Source organism: Xiphias gladius, chromosome 17 (genome assembly GCF_016859285.1).
Source record: "Xiphias gladius isolate SHS-SW01 ecotype Sanya breed wild chromosome 17, ASM1685928v1, whole genome shotgun sequence".
Taxonomy (NCBI): domain Eukaryota; kingdom Metazoa; phylum Chordata; class Actinopteri; order Istiophoriformes; family Xiphiidae; genus Xiphias; species Xiphias gladius.
Window position 1 is genome coordinate 24320122 of NC_053416.1, and position 19498 is coordinate 24339619.

General features: G+C 39.4%; 1 protein-coding gene across 5 annotated transcripts in view; it reads left to right on the forward strand.

Moving 5' to 3' along the window:
* Positions 1–401: 401 nt before the first annotated feature.
* Positions 402–19498, forward strand: part of usp25 (ubiquitin specific peptidase 25) — a 30776-nt gene continuing 11679 nt past the window's right edge. For 3 of the 5 annotated variants that reach the window (XM_040150160.1, XM_040150161.1, XM_040150163.1), the window contains exons 1-17: positions 404–652; positions 5656–5733; positions 5908–6052; positions 6362–6485; positions 7533–7695; positions 9104–9190; positions 10657–10794; positions 11847–11923; positions 12138–12211; positions 12989–13140; positions 14684–14811; positions 14929–15024; positions 15172–15336; positions 16508–16746; positions 16890–16960; positions 17065–17293; positions 18848–19108. In XM_040150160.1, the coding sequence (XP_040006094.1) occupies positions 611–652; positions 5656–5733; positions 5908–6052; positions 6362–6485; positions 7533–7695; positions 9104–9190; positions 10657–10794; positions 11847–11923; positions 12138–12211; positions 12989–13140; positions 14684–14811; positions 14929–15024; positions 15172–15336; positions 16508–16746; positions 16890–16960; positions 17065–17293; positions 18848–19108 (2269 nt within the window). In that variant the 5' untranslated portion in view covers positions 404–610. Of the gene's footprint in view, positions 653–5655; positions 5734–5907; positions 6053–6361; positions 6486–7532; positions 7696–9103; positions 9191–10656; positions 10795–11846; positions 11924–12137; positions 12212–12988; positions 13141–14683; positions 14812–14928; positions 15025–15171; positions 15337–16507; positions 16747–16889; positions 16961–17064; positions 17294–18847; positions 19109–19498 lie in introns of all 5 variants that reach the window. The other 2 variants (XM_040150165.1, XM_040150164.1) reach the window with 2 other exon arrangements.

The following is a 19498-nucleotide window of genomic DNA, read 5'->3' on the forward strand; positions in this document are numbered from 1 at the left end:
CTTTAAAGGAGGAAAAATGGATACTATATATATATAAACTTCACACAATAATTATGGATGGCACCTCACAGGACCTACATTTGCAAGTCTAATCCTCCTCTTATTATCATAAATGAAATTGTTTACATATACTCTTAAGTTTACTTTTTGAAAATGTTGAAAATGGGCTTAACTTACTATGAATGTGAAATTTTGCCGAGATAATTCTAAATAAGGTAGTGCTTAGATGTGTTCATGCGATGAATACCGAACAACACCTGTTCAGAACAGAAAGTAAACACAGGCAGGATGTGTACAGTAATAAAAGCACAAGTGTCAGGCCAACACGGTGTTATTCTTATTTGCTTACCTGTGATTTACAGAAGTCTCATCTGTGACGTAAATGCAGTTTAGACAGGCGTGAGTAATCGAGCTCAGATCTCAGGCAGGGAAGAGCAATGTTTTCATGCCTGCTGACGACCTGCGGTAGTCACTCTGCCATGGCGCCCGTAATGTCGCTGATTGAGGAGTGGACATCATAGCATCGTGTTTTAATTCGCTTTGGTGAAAAGTACCCCCTTCGTTTTGCTATTGTGGTTTGAATTTAATAACATTTATCTCTGAACCGGCCATGACCGTGGAGCAGAATGTCCTGCAGCAGCATTCTCAGAAGGTAAGCGTTCAGAAGCTAACTTGGTGGCTAGCTAACTTTAGCCTACCTGTATAGGTACATAGTTTTAGGGCTCAACGTACTCGCTGAGTAGGGTAACCAGCCCCATGGTCAGTCAGGTTATCTTTGAATTGTTTTTTATTAGGGATAAGGGACATACGTTGGTAACGTTAAGGAACAGATTGTAAATCTCAAGTAAATTTGTTTAAGCCAGGCCTAACATTATCCTAGCCCAAAGCGTTATCCAATATTTTGCTAGCCGTTAGCCAACTTTAGCTAACGGCACTACGTAAAGTTAAGTTAAACCATTGCGTCGTCCGCCCAAGTTGTGTAACGTTAACGATAGCTAGCAATTCATACGTATCTGTATTGATAATAACGTTACCTCGCCTGGTAGCTTTAGCATACTGGGCTAACTGTGTCGTCAACTGAAATAAACAAGGCCAAGTGACAGTGACAGATTTAACGTTACTCTAAGCAACTTCGTAGTACTGACTAAGTAAATATTTTATTTTCCCGGGGCGCTTTACTGAAACCACTTTACGATGTCGGTTACTACCAACGACAATTTTAGGTTTTAAGCATTGAATATCCGTGTTTATGTGTTCAAATGTTTCCTGGGTTACTCATCACATATCTGATATCTCTGTTTACAAAGTATGGCTAACGGGGAAGGTAGAAACATAGCCGAGCCTTGACGCTTTGCGGGGATAGAGTAGCCTGATAGCAAGCCAAATGTGCGATGGTTCACAACCGAGAAGGCAGGCTGCTAGGTTAAATTTGATCATAACCCTCAGTGTACGAATTATTCAGTTGCTTATGCTAAAAATTACGGGATTTAGTCTGTGACCACCATGCCCAGCATTGTACAGCTTCGGTTAGTTATGTAACAACTTGACTGATGTTGTTAAAATGTACGTAAGATGTTTGCTCTGCTAGTACCAAGAAAAAGAAATAATATTTTTTGCACAAGAGTTATGTAATCACAGTCATGTTTTTCTACTCTGTGTACTATTCAGTACTTCGGCGGCATAGGTTTACTGTGTTAAAACAAATCTGACATACCTCGCTTACCTAAAAAAAAACCACAAGCTAGCGGTGTGAGGTGAATATCTGTTGGGCTGATGGCAGTTAAAAGTCTGGATCATTGGCAAAAATAAAATATTAGCCTTCCGTTGATGAGTCAAACTTAAAAGTAGCAGTGTAACACAAACCCTATTATGCAGTCTGACCTTTTCAAGAGCTGAAAGGACTGCTAATCCTGCTTTAGCAATTTGTTTTTGTTTGCACTCCTTCACATGCATATACAAAACAGCTATGAGAACCTGAGAGTAGATTCACTGGGAATGCCCCGGACTGTAACCTGCTGTACAGGCTCAAAGTTGTTCCCTGTGCCATGCAGAGAATTCTGTGGTGTTATTCACAAGCTGCCACTTAATGGCTGATGACCAGTGTGACAAACAGCAATGCCAGACATGTCACATGGAGATGAGAAATACGTCTGTGTGTGTGCATGTCTGAGTAACTGCTCTTCTGGTTGACTTGGTTGAGATCTGTCATAGGTGTAACTTTTCCTCACACTTAACTGAGCCTACCATCCTCTGTGCCAACAAACCTGCCATCCATCAGTCTCTGACAGTGACCAAAAAACCTTTGTCATTTTTATGTTTACTTGTCTCCAGCAGTTTAAACATGGCATGCGCATGAGTTATAATGGTTTGATTGCCTTAGTAACAATGTTCTTTAGAATCTCCATACTGCAAATACGAGCAACCATCATGACTATACCTGCTGTAATTGGAGCCTTTGGGAAAAGCATATTTTCTTCAGAGGTAATATGCTGTGATAAATATTCAGAAATGTGTGAAGAACTTAAAGAAAAGTGTAAATGAGGCTCTATAGTAACACATTCTGATAATTTCTATTCTGGTTTTATTTCAGACACTCTTTTAAATTAGCCCTGATTCTCAGACTTTCATGGTAATATTTGTCATTCAATACAGTGACATATCAGAGTAGTACTTCCTCTATAAGGTTGCTAAAGAACAGTGTTATAATCATCAGTCTACTGTTGTGACCTAACTTTCTACGTGTGTATTAAGATCGCTGGTGAGTTGCGTAAACTGCAGGCAAATTGGGTTTGGTCTATTATTTATATTCTGTTACTTTAAGAAAGGTGAGAACTTTCTTTTCATTCTCTCCACTGACTTTGTGAAAACATTTGCCCCTGGGGTTAAAGAAAGCACTTTTGCTTTCGAAGGCTCACAGAAAATCATGTAGCTGGCGGTAGGATTGTAGTCAGTTCCTAAACAAGGTACGCAATAGCTTCCCCGGTTCTGGAAGAATTGAGCGCCTCACATCGGGATACTCCAGAAGAAGTCATGCTGTGCTGGTGTCTTTGACTGAGTTGTCAGTACTCAGTTTTTCCATCACTTAGGTTGTTGTGATGGTAATATTATTGTTATGATGATGATAATTATTTTTAAATAAGTACAGGTTTTTTTTTTTAATTCACATTTATTTGACTCACTTTAGTAGTAGTCTTTCTGAGCTAGTATTTTCAAATAATTATTGGAAAATAATTTGAAAATTGCCCAGTGTGTGAGTAACAAATTTTTAATTTTGTTAATTTTTAATATAGTAATCTTTTTGTTTGATATTGTGGCACTGTACATTAAAGTGTAATCACATTTAAATTAGAACCTCCAATTTATTCCAAGGCATATAACAATCTAAAAATATTCGCAGGGCACAATGTTCTGGGTGCATGACCAATAACTCTGTTTAATTTGAGTTTATTTAACCCTGACAGTTGTGCAGAATACCTTGTTCTGGGTGTGTCAGGCCAAAGGCTGACACAAACCTCCTTTGTGATCGACAGTTTTTCTCTCTTAAAATAATGTCAACCCAAGTTAGATTTTTGCCTACCCCAAATGAAATTCAGTTTACTTTTAGTCAGCTTGTATGCTGTAACTATACACTTGCCTGTTTTTACACAAAAATTGCATTGGTATCATTACTTATGTGCACCAGCTGTGACTGCTCACTTTCTCCCCCCAGCCAACCAGCTGGCATTTCAGTGCTTGAATAAAGGGTGTAAATTCCAAATCATTACAATGTTATTTTGCAACTCTGACAGCAAGCCATGTGCTGGACCCCTGCAGAATTTGGTCTGAGGTAATTGGGGGGATTCATTTTATATCACTGTAAACAATATTTTATGTATGTCGCAATGTGGTATCAGGCCAAGTTCACACTTGGGCTAATTAGTGAGTTCTTTTTCCCTGATCTGAGTCTATTTTCATTTAAAGTTGAGTGCTCCTGATGAATTGGGATGTCTGATGTTTAATTAAGGTGCAGTCCAGATTTGTTCACCTTTATCATTTCACAGTCATAGTGCAAATGCATACACTGCACAACAGCAGAGCAAAAAACTTGTGTTGGATGAAAGCCTGCATCAATTGTTTGGTAGTGCGCTGCTTCATGACATGCCATGCTACAAAGCATGACTGGTTTTCAATTCCTTTTGTGTAGTAACTCCAGTGTTTCAAATTGTCCATGATGTAGACGTTGTACAGTGTTGCCCTGGATGTGTGTTGTGCCATCAATCTATGATTTATGAAAACAATCTACAGTAATGTGTCCTAAACCACTGAAGACCTAGGGAGATGTGACCATCTTGTCTGTTTCCTGCTCTACCTGTGAAAGCTACTGTAGAGTCTGTGTTATTCTCACTCAAGACTTTAGACTTCTGCCTTGGATGCTGACACTAAGTGCACTCCCCATTATTTATAGTGCATTTACTCAAGCTATGCATTGCTGGTTAAGTGTGTGTGGTTAAAGCTATGCAGTTCAGCTGGGTTTGACATCGCTAGGTCATCACACTTTGGTGAACTCATTAATAGGGACGGGATTTGACAGGGAGCCTTTGATTAGATACTGTCTCACTTCTGCAACCAGAAGTTAGATATATATGTCAATTTCCAACATTGTGACATGAAATGAGGATTATTTTTTGATTAATGGTTACTTTTAATGCAGTTGATACTGATTCTTGATAGTGACCAGGATCTATTTGGAGGTTAAAGCAGCAAATTGTTTTATTTTTTCCCTCTCAGCTTTTACTTCTGGATGGTGTTGAGCCAGATGCAGTAAAATGTCGGTTCTACAGAACATGAATTGGCTGTGATTATGGTTATTAATGGTTAATGAATTCTCAGTAAAACACTATTGAGAATTTTAATCGATCAAGAATATATAAAGCTGGTGCAACAGTACTTGTGCAGTCCAACTAGGGCTATCATTAATGAATATTTTAATTACAATTAATCTGCAAATTATTTTCTTGGTAAACTGATTTGTATGTAAAATCAAAAAATGGTGAAAGTTGCAGTGTTGTATTGAGATTGTTTTATTCAACCAGCACCAAATTTACAAACAGGACAAATAAAAGCAGAATATCCTCGCATTAGAGAAGCTTTAACCAGTAAATGTTTGGAATTTCTGGTTGAAAAATGACTAGAATGATTAATCAATTATCAAAAAAAATCAGTCAATAAATAGATTCATTGTTGCAGCTCTGATTGCTGTGACAATGGTTCCATATGTATAGCTGTGTAGAGCAGAACTTCCTTACATATTGGTTAACTGCAAATTCTCGCCAGTTTTTTTCCAAAATAATTACAAAAAAACAGATTTAAAAAAAATATAAAGAAAAGAATAAAGAAAATATTCAGCCTTCCCCTGTAGCCTTAGAGAGAGTGACCCTACTGCACCTTTAGTAAAATTATTTGGCAGTGACTACCGGTGTGTAAGAGCCTTTTGAGTATGTTTATTATTGATTTAGTTGAAATGTTGTTTTTTTTTCACCCTTAGTGAAAAAGTTTTGCTTCCTTTGGATTTTTTTTTAAGAACCTGAAACTGTTCTAAACTCCTTATTCATTCTCTTTCCATCATACTCTGCTCTGAACTGCTTATATTTGTCTCTCTTCTTTTGCCGTCAATAGCATCAGCAGACGCTACTAAACCAGTTGAGGGAGATCACGGGCACAACAGACGTTCAGCTGCTTCAGCAGGCTCTGCAGGTACATCATGAAACACATGCATTACAAATTCTAATATCAGAGCTGACACTTATATACTTTATGCACCCAAACCCGAACTAAAATATGATTCAAGTTCTAGTTGAGCATTCATGTAAATTTTCCTGTGTTCATACCCAACTATCGTTAGCCTGAACAAACACATTGTTGCTGCAGGTGAGCAATGGAGACCTGGCTGAGGCTGTAGCCTTTCTGACGGAGAAGAACGCAAAGGTTCCTCAGCAGGATGAGACAACCTACTACCAGACATCTCAGGTGGCCAGCGATAGATATATCAGCGTGGGCAGCCAGGCAGACACAAGTGAGCAGCTCACTTAAACTTTTGGCATAAAAGTTCTGGAACCGTCACAGGGATGACCTTAGTATACAGTTTTATAACAGGCAGTCTCAATCTACAAAATGTCTGTATTTAAATTTGAATGCACATAAAAACAACCATTTGACACCTTCGTCATTCTAGTGTATTGTATGATTGTTACAACATAAAACATCATACATAGGTAACAGTAAGTCTTAAAGAAAATATGAAAAAGGGAAAGGGTTAAGAATACTTCCCTCAACTTCTGTCTGTGGGTTTGTGCGCGTGCGTGCGTGTGCTTTCTTCATGCAGATGTCATTGACCTGACTGGGGATGATAAAGATGACCTGCAGAGGGCTATTGCCCTCAGCCTGGAGGAGTCCAGTCGGGCATTCAGGGAGACGGGCATCACTGATGAGGAGCAGGCCATCAGTAGGTGGGTAAATCAGCATTTCTGACTCAGAACAACCATACCAAGAAATCCTGGACTTAACATCTGACCAAACAGTTAAAAAGATGTGCAATGCTGAATTGTTGATCTATAAAAAAAAAACAAAAAAACAACACACTCTTATTATAACAACAAGGTCATATCAAGTATTAGCTACGCAATAGTTATATCTAACAGCAAATAATTTCTGTCAAACAGAAAAGTAAACTGTATTAAACAACCTATCTAACATTCTTGAAAGACAGCAGTTTTGAAATAGAGTCTTGGAATATTTAAGACATATCCAGACTAGGTTTTAAGGTTTAATGTTATCTCAACAACGGCACAATTCAGAGGACTAATGGTGGAATGAATATTTGGACAAGTCACCACTTTGACCCCTTTTAATAGTCTTATGTTTCCTTTCTTCCACCTCACAAAGCATTGCTAACGGTCACCTATCTTGTAATAAATGTGATTAATTTATTATGATAAGGGAGGAAAAAAGCCTCATGAACATGACTGAAGCATAATAAGGAGCCTCAATCTGGCAGTTTAACTAAACCGTAGTCTGACTGTACTCACGTGAATAATTGAGATAAGCCCTTCTAATGGCTAACTATGTCTACATTTATGCAGCGATGTTGTGCTTTGGAGAAATGCTTTTGAACACAGTGTATTTCAACAGAAGGACAAAACTTCAACTGTGCGGGGAGCACTGTGACACAGCTTTGTTTTTAGGCACAGGATGAAGCATGAGATGAAAGAAGTTTGAAAATAGTGCTCAACATTTTAGGAAATAGTGCAGATAAACTGCAATGGTTGAACTGGCAAATTGGTTCAGGAAAATGAATCTGCTGCTTCTTCTGTGAAATAAAAATAAAAACATGCAAGAAGTTGAATTGTACATAAAGCAGGTAATCCTGTACAGATAGGTCTGACGATGTAAGAACTTATTTTTGTCATTTGGTAGAAAAATGTGTTAGTTGCCCTTTAATTGAATTTGTTTATATTTTGCCTTCTTCTTTCTCTTTCCCTTTTTTTCCCTAATAGAGTTTTGGAAGCCAGCATAGCAGAGAACAAGGCTAGTCTGAAGCGTACCCACACAGAAGTATGGAGTGATTCACCCAACCCACATGACAGGAAGAGGATAGATAACTGCCCTGTGGGGCTGAAAAATGTTGGCAATACCTGCTGGTTCAGTGCTGTCATACAGGTGGGCACACACAAACTCACTAGCGGTCCAAGACCAAATGAAAGACATTGTTTGAAATTTAAATTAAACCCTTTTGTTGAGACCTTTTTATAGACTTTTTTTCTGATTGTGCTCTAAAATACCTTTTGTCTGTCAATTTGGCTCTTTGCCATTTTTCAAGTACTTTGCTCTTACACCTGCTTTCTTCGGTAATGGGAAACTTAGGAAGACACAGGGGACTTGACTTTTGCATTCCTTAGTGCATTCCTGGTTGGTTGCATTTAATTGTCGTGATGCAGAAATCAGTGCTTTACTCTACTGCAGTAATCCTAAGTAGTAGTGAAGAAGAGAGTCATCTAAATGTCTATACGCTTGGAAATGCTGTCACAAAGACTTAACTTCTTGTCAGCTTGTGGAGTCAGTGGTAGAATGTGACCTGAGCTGAAATATGCCAGATGAACACTGGATACACCATCACATGGTGCCTGGCTCTTGTGTGTAATGTAACCCCCAAAGAAGATGCTGCTTGAACATGACCCCACTGCACTTACAAGACCAGGAGTAAACAACTTTCCCTTTACCTAAGAAGATATCCAAATCTTGACAGTTTTTGTGTTTACCTTCACATACAAAACAGGAATTAAAAATCATGACCCTATGGTGAAAGCAGTATGAAGTAGCTCTTGTTATTCTTGTCAGTGGTGGTAAAAGTTGAACATTTTATGTAGTTTTTGTTATCTGTAACAACATCACAACACACTGAGTTTGCAATTAAATTTGATTTTGCTTGTTATGTAAAAAACATTCTGTGATGCATGACTGAGTTTTTGCTCATTTCTTTACTTTCTACATCACCTCAGGTTGTTTTCAGTACTTTCATCACATGATGCAACAAGCACTGTCTACATATTATTCCAAGTAATAAAGAAAGGAGCCAGGTTTACATCATATTTTTGTATAATCTAGCTTTAATTTCTGTTTTATGAAATAGAGCTGGCAGTAGCATGTGACAGATTGGCTTGAGTGGGTTGTGATTGCCAGAAGGGAAGTCTTAATGTAATTACAGAGAGCATAAGCTTTTGATAAAAACATTTGCTTTACTGGGAAAAGTTAGAAAACAGACACACAGTGACTGAGAAGCATTATCCTGCACATATAGTATGCATGTAAAGTGTACCAAGTAGTGATAATGATTATAAAAAGTTTAAATGGTTACTGCAGTTACTGCAACCTCCTTGCTGTACAGAGTGGAAGACCATACTAAAAGGTCTCACATATTATGCCGGTGAGCAAGACCAGTCTAGATTGAGGCATTAAGTATTACAGTGCACATAATCATGGTTGTTCTGACATAAAACGATGTTTGCAGGCCAAGGCTGCCTTATCATTGGGTGTTACTAACATGTCTTTATCCCCCTTCAACCTCAAGTCTCTGTTCAACCTGCTTGAGTTCCAGAGGCTGGTGCTCAACTACTCTCCACCAGCCCGAGTCCATGACCTGCCTCGCAACCAGAAGGTGAGACCCCCACCTGTCCTCACAGCTTCTCAACAGAGGAAAATTAACAAGCAATAACAGTGTTAGAGTATGATGTCCTTTAATGCTTTTTAGTTCAGTTGCCTGTGTGGGCGACCTCACACTGTTTATATCATAGCTGCCCTTTTATAGCCTATCACAGCTAGCAGTGCTTTAGGTCTGAGGGTTTGACCCTCTTAGAGCTGTGAGCCATCATTCAGCAGCTGTGTGATCTGGCCCTAAGGTCACAGTAGCTTAGTGTTTTGTCCCTGATAGTTCACTTGACTCACTGCTTATAAACTACAAGAAGTGCCAGCTGGTGTGAAATGTTTGATGATGGCTTGGTATGTCTGCACCAGGACAGAAATTAACATGCAGACAGAGCATGTTTTGATTGAGCCGGCAGTTTGTCACAGTCACTACTGCATTGGTAGAGTAGTTCTAAGCATGTTTTTGTTTGCCCATATTTTCCCCTACAGGATGCTCACCATAGCACCATAGCAGCCTGTCGCTAATCTGGTCTAAGCCTCTGCTGTGGAAGTGTGGTTTGGGGCAGTCATCTCTTCATCTAAGTTCCCTCGCTCCTAATCACTGACCGTTTAATTTAGCAGTACGAGACTGCTAGAGCTTAGATTCTAATCTTTACATCATCATCCCTGACTCACAAGCACAAAAAATAAGTGTGTTGTTATAATGCACTGTTAGCTCTGAATCCCACTCTCATGGTGTCACTATGGTGACAGTGTGCAGCTTAAAGAAAGAGACTATAGAAAAACACGTATTTAAAAAAATGCTGTTGTTATTAGCGACACAGTTTAGTCTATGGGCTTCACCGTGGTCCTCAAATTATGCAGTACATTTAAATAAGGAAAGTATGAGAAAAACAATCTCACATACTTTCAACTTAACACATTAGCCAATGGAGTGTTCACACATAAATCGTTTGTAACCACTGAATGAGCTTGGTTCACAGTTATGTGGTTTAAAAGCGAATTGCTGATTTGGTAGTCAAGCAAGTGGTGTTACTGGTATCGTGTTTAGTTGATATCATATTTGGTCCACAGTTAAGATTGTGGGGAGGTACAATAGCTGGTACTATATCTCCCACACCATGCCTCTAAAGTATGGTATATTATGAAAATATTTTTTTAATAGTATAAAAACTTCACAAATTGGGAATATTTGAAAAAAAATATATGAAGGAAGACAAACCTCAATGAGAAAGTGAGAATACTAAACATTTAAAACATAAAGAAATACTTTTTTTTTTTACATGTTTTTAGTCATCTTCAAGGGTGCTCCCCTTTTCCAATCACATTACCTGTTGTGCCAGGATGGGAAAATATCAGATACTTGTATGGTTTTCACTTAAACATTGGTGCATACCTGCTGTCTCCTTCTGAGATGAGGAACAGTGATTTGACTGAAGTTTGATTCACTAAATTTGTTGATTGTGTTACTCTGACCAGGAGCACAGGAACCTGCCTTTCATGCAGGAGCTAAGGAACCTCTTCTCCCTCATGGTGGGGTCTAAGAGGAAATATGTGGATCCGTCACGAGCTGTGGAAATTCTCAAAGACGCCTTTAAGTCCAGTGAGTCGCAGCAGGTAAGCCTTTCTGCCTACTGTGTTTTTCTTTGTTGTTCCATACCATATGTTGTTGTTTTTAATTACCAGTTGAATAGTTTTAGTGGTTTCTTATTGCTTTGTCTGTTATATTTTGTAAAGAAATATCTAACAGTTGTTTTGAAATGTTGTATATAAAATGTTTATTATTATATTTGCGGAGACTTATGGGCTATATACTGACGACCTATACTGTATTGTGTACAATATTGCGGTTGTTTTTTTTTTTGTTTGTTTTTTTTTTTTGTACTTTTACTTTCTTTTGTCCTATGGAAAATAAGCCCTTTTTTGCTGTTTGCACATACCAGAAATATTTGATGCTCCTTATCTCCTCTTTGTGCCCGGACCTTTCAGCCTCAGGCTGGACGACTCAGTTTCATCGTCATTGTACTGACTCAACTCTATTCAATCTAAGACACTTAACCTATCTTATCTAGAGCTATTAATCCTCAAAAATGCAACATCCCCTTTGAACTTTGCAAAAAATCGTATTGACGTGGAATTTTCTTTTTTTTTTTTCTTTTTTCTTTTTTTTTTTTGCATACACTGATCAGCCACAGCTTTAAAACCAGTTGCTGGGTTTAATGTGACACACACATGCCAAATGTGCAAAACTCACATAAGCATTTACTCTAAGCAAGTGTCTCTGTAGAGGTTAAGTAAGGCCACCTTTCTGGCCTCTGCATTCATCAGTCATGTCATTCCTCTGAGTATTATTAAGGTTGAATAGGCATTGACCTGAATTACCAGGTGGCATTCCAGTGGCATGTCTATGTGAGAGTGGCCTCAGGGCATTCAGGTTTCCTGTGAAGTTCAGCAATCTGTTAACTCGGCAACTAAGACCAGTCATCTCATATCCAAAGCTCAGTGAACATCAACAGTTGACAGACATGGCATTGATTTGACTGATTGGACTTTGTTGCTTGTAGGTGCAGTTAAGTCCTGTAGTTTACTCTGTGACCTCCAAGGTCACAGTCCCAATGGCAGTCCTGTAATTGGTCATGTTGTACGTATGTCTGTGCTTTGCTCATCAGCAAGATGTGAGTGAGTTCACCCACAAGCTGCTGGACTGGCTGGAGGATGCCTTCCAGATGAAGGCTGAAGAAGACAGGTAACCACAGCTTACAGCTCTCTATATCCGAAGGTCACTGTGGAAAGAATGGACTTACAGTAGGACATGGACAAATGCTTGTTGGTGTTACTGGGCAGTAATTTCTCAAGCAGAGAATCAAATGTACATTTTTTACATTGGACTGAATTAGAGATGTCTCATGTAAACCACTGTGGCCTGTGTATTTCAACACCACCTTTTTTTTTGTTTTAAGGGAGGGTGAGAAGCCAAAGAACCCCATGGTGGAGCTCTTCTATGGTCGTTTCCTTGCTGTGGGTGTCCTGGAAGGTGAGGAGAGGTGTTAGGTTAAAACCGATAAAAAGAAAATGTGAGGGGTAGCAAAAGAATCACAGAGATTAAGTGTTAGAATGGTCTTATTACAGCAGCCAGAAAGCAAGCATGTTCTTGCCCCTAGTAATGAAAGGTGACCTTGTCTTAATGAGATGTGGTCCATGTAAAAGAGGAGAGCGGTTGCATTGATCGTGGAAGACCTTGACGGCTGATTGACATTGCGCTTATTATGCATGACAATACTGGCCCAGAGCCACCAAAAGCTGAGCCAGTGGAGTCTGTTGCTCGTAAAATGACCTTAATACCTCATCTGCATGTCCGCTAGCAACTCCTCTCCTCCTTTTTTTTGTGCATGTGCGTGCGCGTGTGCGTGTGTGTGTGTGGATCATCAGTAGTTGGTGCAGGGAGCTCTGTGCAGCAATTTAAGTAGTTGTGATGGAGTGTCTGCTGAACAAGTGAAAATCACCTTGGATGCAAAACCAGTGTGAAGTGACTGTTAATGCCTTTTTTTCCCCAAGCTCTTAACCTTTCCAACTCTTCTGTCACGCCTAACGCACCTTTGACCTATGTATATGGTATGATGTATATGATTCTCTGTATCTTTCTCTCTTACATAGTGATGACACAGCTTTAAATACTTGATTGCAATAAAAAGCGCACAGTTCCCTTTTGGTACACACTTTTCTTGTTTTGAAATGCTCTTTCAGTTAGGTTAGCCATTATGACTAACAGTGCTCATCTGTTCATCTCTGTTGTACACATGTCATTCAACAGGTAAAAAATTTGAAAACACAGAGATGTTTGGGCAGTACCCCCTGCAGGTGAACGGCTTCAAGGATCTCCATGAGTGTCTTGAGGCTGCAATGATTGAGGGTGAGATCGAGTCCCTGCACTCAGCAGAGAATTCTGCCAGGTCTGGACAAGAGGTCAGTGCTAAAGCAGGTTGACAACAGTTGTTTCCATTGAACTGTTCAGAAAATGTTGCTGGACATTTTGAGAAGTTTATATAAAATGAATAAAGTTATTTGTTTTGTTTTTTTCATTCTCAGATGAAATGTAAGAGGAGCACTAGAAAAAACTAATGGCCGTATGACCATGATGAAGAGTTAAACATTAGCATCACAGCATGTACAACATTTCTAGAGGCTGTGGTGGAGAGTTTTGACTCTTTGCCTGCAGACATTCTTAACATTATACATTAGACACATGCATTTCCATTGATATTTTTCTCAATTCTTAACCAAATATTTGTCCAACTTAGGTAAATGTGTAGTCTTTCTCCTATTAACATTCAGTTAATGTAACTGCATCGTTAAAAAATTAAAGTACTTGAATTTGAAACATTGGTTAAGTATTTGTTACTATTATCTTAACTCACAATTCTTAACTACTTCTTTAAACGATTGTTAATCACCACCTATCATTAGCATTGTCCACAGAGAGAGGACAATCAGGTAAAATATTATGGGATTATATGGAGGATCCTCTCCAAAGGGTTGACCACCTTGCTCTTATTTGACACCTGTGCTATTCTGGGTTTGACTGCTGCTTAGCTGTAGCCTTGTCTACGCTGTCTCACAGCAGCTGGGAGTAGCTAATTACCAGGCAAGTACACAGATGGGTATGGCACTCAGCCCTCTGGAAAAGCACCAACCGAGCACAAGGGAGGGAGGACACATTAGAGACAGAGCAGGAGTGATGCTCCTTTCACATTATATAGGGATATAGGGTTTCCCCGAGGAAAGTGGTTAGGGGAATTGTTATGTCTCCATACCAATCAGACAGGCAGTTCAAATCTAATGGTGCAGTCAAACCAAAATTCACTTCCCATTCCTGCTATGTAGATTGGAGCAAGACATGATTGCTTCTGGTCCTAATTGACCTATCTCCTTCACTTTGCGTAGAGTTCAGTCTGATTGAACTTTGACCTGCGAAATCTCAAGGTTCCCCAATGTCCAGCCAGTTTGAGGGGGAGAGGGACTTATCTCTCATTCAGGAAATATTATTTGTTTATATTCTTGGTTTATAACTGCCTGACAAAATAATACAAGCAGCAGACGAGAGGTGCTGTTTGGTTGCGGTGGGTTTAAGGAGAGTGACAGAGGTTAATAACAGTAAAATGTTTGATAAAACACATGTTTAACTAAAAACTTGGTGGACTGTTGTTGTTAGCCTGCTAGCCATGCTAGCTCCTGCAGGTTATGTTTAAAATGCCATCCTATTTCCTGTCTCCCCTGCTTTTGGCCACAACATGCATGTAAATTCTGCCAGTTGGATTTTGGTCTGACTGCACCATAAATCAAGCAGCCAGAAAAACTTCTCAAAATGGGATGTTGCAAACCAAATTTTGTTGTATGACGACTTGTATGATAGTTAAATGTTTAAGAAACTCCACTCTAAAGCCAAAAATGTCCTTGCCAAACATAATAAGAGAATTAATTTCTCGATCGATGTCCAATTTTCTTTCAGCACTGGTTCACAGAACTTCCTCCTGTGTTGACCTTTGAACTGTCAAGATTTGAATTCAACCAAGCACTAGGACGACCTGAGAAAATCCACAACAAGCTTGAATTCCCCTCTATGCTCTACATGGACAGGTGATAAAAAGATTAAGACTGGTCTTTATTATAGAATCTATTTGTCTCTGCTGTATATGATAATTAATCTTACATTCTTCAAGACTAAAGCCTCTGCTGTGATGTTTGTGTTGTTAGGTACATGGACAGGAACAGGGAAATAACTCGGATCAAGAGGGAGGAGATCAGGAGGCTGAAAGAGCATCTGACACTGCTCCAACAGCGACTGGAGAGGTACCATTTGTTTATTTAGCCATGGAGAGTAATCTCTCATTCTGACTGCTTTCTCTTTGTCTATCATTATGCCCTTCTCTCTTATTTCTCTCTCCCTCGGCTTCCCTCCATCTCTGACCATCGCTCTTTCTCTTTATTCCCTCTCAGGTATCTGCGTTATGGTTCAGGCCCCAAGAGGTTTCCTCTGGCAGATGTCCTCCAGTATGCCATGGAATTTGCCTCCAGTAAGCCTGTGTGCACATCCCCAGTGGAAGATATTGACTCATCAACACCCCCTGGTGGCACAACAGGACAACAGCTGCCCCCACCAAGGCAAGTTTCATATTATTATCATAAACCTCCCTTTCTTTTATCACTTGCTCATACCAGTGTTCCAGTGGACAGATAGAGTACCAAATAGAGTGCCGAAGGGAAATTGCAAGTTGGATTCAGCAAACCCTCCAAAATGCAGAAACTTGTCATAACTTGCTTGTTTCAACTTGATGAACGCTACCTGTTTGTGAATAAGTGTGGAATTAATAGATTTGACCATTAACATAACGCTACCTGTTTGCTGTATTTGCAGACAAGTTTCATTCACAAAATTTCACTCAAGAGTGAAAAAGAGCTTCACACCACATATCATCAGTCCAGCTGTAGGAATTCAGCTAATGATACCTGAAAAAAGTTATCAGAGATAGTAGTCGTATTAGGGGACCTGAAAAACAAAAAAATAATGCTACAGCTGCCAGTGCCTTGTCATCACTGTACAGTGACATTAATCATAAAGAGGGAATGGTTTGACATGAAGTTAGATGCAGAAACATGTCTCAGTAAGACATACTGATCCATGAAATGAAATTGGAGGTGGTCAAATCAACATGTTTGTTTGTGGAGAAAGGCAGGTTATCTGTTCACTATTCACAGAACAGGCCTCTCATGGATTTTGTTGGTACTTAAGTGAAAATTCAAAATACAAGAAAACAAGTGAATGTGACAAGTTCTGTTAGATCACTTGTACATGTCACAAACAAATCTGTTTGTGTCAGTGGTTCTTGCATGAGGCAGCATTTTTTATTAATTTAAGTTCTTAAATAATTATCGCGGAACGAGCAGCGGAAACCAGTAGAGCAGCACATGTTTGATATTAATTGGAAAAAAAGGGATTTGAACAGTTTAACTTCATTCAGATATTTACCATATCTTAACCTAAAGAGCAGACATATTCTGTCTAATACCTATAAACCATACAGCTACATATCTTTCAAATAGTGTTGAGGTGCTGTGAGCCTTGATCAGAGCCCATGCTGCAGTCACATTGCCCTTAGCTAACTTTGCTGGCAATGTCAAAACATCTTGACCCCCAACCATGATTAGGATTTAGATTGTCATTGTTGTATCATTAGTTTATTTGCAGAATGGGTGTTACAGGAACATTGGACCAGACCCGTTTTTCTGTATGTATTCTGTTTTTATTTTCTATACTCTGTCTCTCACCCTGTAGCACAGCCGAGCAGGACTCCTTGCCTCCCTTAGAGGGTTCAGGCCCTGCCTTGGGTCCCACCACAGCTCCCACTGCAGCCCAGCAACAGAGAGTACCCATTCATAAACCCTTTACCCAGTCCAGGCTTCCTCCCGACCTCCCCATGCACCCTGCCCCACGGCACATCACTGAAGAAGAGCTAAGGGTGCTCGAGGGCTGCTTGCATCGTTGGAGGAGTGAAGTGGAAAACGACACCCGTGGTAGGTATACTTGCCTTCCATTTGAAGCCGTTTATGCTTGTCTCCTTCAGCATGATTTGATTGTCCACCACTTTCTGTATAATATTGCCAAAGTAAACATTAGATTGGCACTAATACATTTTATATGATGTTCTTCCCACCAGATCTGCAGGGCAGTATAACCAGAATCCACAGGACCATTGAGTTAATGTACTCTGACAAATCTATGATGCAGGTGAGCAGCAGTTTTCTGTAATCAGTCTTATTTGCAATACAAAAAGCCACATAAAGTGCTCCATTTGGTAATCAGCAGCTCAAATCTTCTTTATGCTTTTCCAGGTGCCATACCGGCTTCATGCAGTGCTGGTTCACGAAGGCCAGGCCAACGCAGGGCACTATTGGGCTTACATCTATGACCCACACCAGCGTTGCTGGATGAAGTACAATGATATCGCGGTCACTAAGTCGTCCTGGGAGGAGCTGGTCAGGGACTCATTCGGAGGCTACCGCAACGCCAGTGCCTACTGTCTCATGTATATCAATGACAAGAAGCCCTTTCTCATAGAAGGTACACATGGATTTAAAATTAGTCAGTAGTAGCTTTAATACGTATCTTTATGTGTGAGCATTGCTAAATCGTTACTCTGACAACGTTACACCCCTCACATATGTACTAATGATGCACAATTTTAGGACTTCTGTAAGTGTAAGTGTTGACCTTTTGTCTCCGTTTGTTCATTTTTCCATTTTTCTCAAACACCCTTCTTGTACTCGGCTTACAGGCCAAAAGATAAAACTTGCAGGGTCATAGCTCTGTTAAATCTCAACACACAGACATGATACAAATATTTTTAAATTAAGGGTAACTATAACTTTCTGATGTCCACCTCAGATATTCATCCATAAATCCTCTTAGAAATGCTAGAAAAAAAGTTTTTTCTTGTAACTGTAGATCATGCCTGATACTCATCACATTTGAAAATTATCCTCGTTATTAAAAGTTATCCAGTGGTTTAATCTGATCATCCAAGGTAAAAAGGAAAACAGGAACTGCAAATAGCTAATTTTCTCAACCATAAATATATAGGCTAAAGAAAGTTCTGCTCAATGTGCACCCCACAGCTAACTCACTGGCAATATTTATATTTCCTTCTTGCCCCAAGCATTATAGGATTTGTAGTTCCAACACTTAGAACACAATTATCCCCCAAACAGAGATCAGAAGAAAAATACCAATAGGTATGGATGACAGCATCCATTTATATAACTTTTTTCGTTTTGCACTGTCAGTAGGTTTTTTGATAGTTGTAAGGCTCCGAATGTCGGAATCTACATGGTTCTTATATCCCTGAAAAACTCGGACTTTTCTCTTTCCATTCATATACAGATATCCCCCCTTGTCAGAAACCTGTGGATGTACATGCAAACAACTCAAACAATTTAAAACCGCATGTAACTTTTTAAAAATTAAAACTGTCCTAGAACATGTATGACGCAACTTGCATGCTAACTGATGGCTAAACTTGCCCTTAAAATAACAATATATGGCTTTCCAAGACATATAGTGACTCGGCAAAAGGCCTGTAAATAAAGACAGTGAAAACTCAGCAGTATAGCCAAGAATTCAAATGGTTGAAATATTTCTCAGTTGACATTTTATTCTCTGATTTGAATTAACTATGTTTTCCTACTGCTTGTTCTATTGCCTCTGTATCACTCCCTCGCTGGCGATTACATATTTTCATACCTTTTAAAAATGGAGGTTACGGCATTGCCTTACCTTTTAGCTTCTTGTGAATTTAGCACTACAGTCAATTAAATCAAATAAGTGAAGCTAATATTACTCAGACTTTGTATTGCCTTTCTCTCCTGTAGGACAATTTGTAATTGTTTGGCCAGCTCGGACATGCTGTCGAAAATGAAAACAACTAATGATGAAAAGAACCTCTTCAGTTTAATGGGGGGGGTGACAGCGTTTCAGATTTCTAATGTTTTAAGTGCTATATCACCAAAAAAAAATTGTACTTTCTTTTCTCTGAAATAGATACACTATAGAGACGTGATTAAGCTTTAATGTTGTGCTGCATAGCAAATACATTGTCCCTCTCTGTTGTCTTTGCAGAGGAGTTTGATAAGGAAACTGGACAGATACTCAGCGGCATGGACAAACTGCCTCCAGACCTGAAGCATTATGTGAAGGAGGACAATGAGCTGTTTGACAAGGAGATTGAGGAGTGGGACACCCTGCAGGCTCGCAAGGCTCAGCAGGAGAAACTGGCGCTGGCCACATCAGCAGCAGCTGCCTCTGCAGCATCCAGCACCTCCACTTCTTCCTCTTCCCCTCAGCCCATGAGTATTGAATCCAGTCCTCCAGACAACGCAGGTCAGAGTCATGACCTTCAGAATACAGAGTAGAATACTTAATTGAAAATCAATACTAGGCTGTAAGGTAAATACAAAAAAAAAAACTTGTTCCCTAGAGAGTTATAAAAAGACAAGGAAATGACCTTGAAATATTGGCGTGCAGCCTTACAACTCTCACTCCCTTGGACATGTAATTGTATACAATATTGTGTACAATATATGCAGTATATCACAGTGAAGATTTAGACTCACTATTCAGCCCACAGCCCTCAAATATATTTCTGTTGAATTATGGTGGACACAGGGTATGACGGTTGGCTAAATTAAGCAGTGAAAGGTATGTTATTGGGTTGTAATAAAACCAAACATGTAAGGGAACTCAATTTATACAAGATTTTCCTTTTAATGA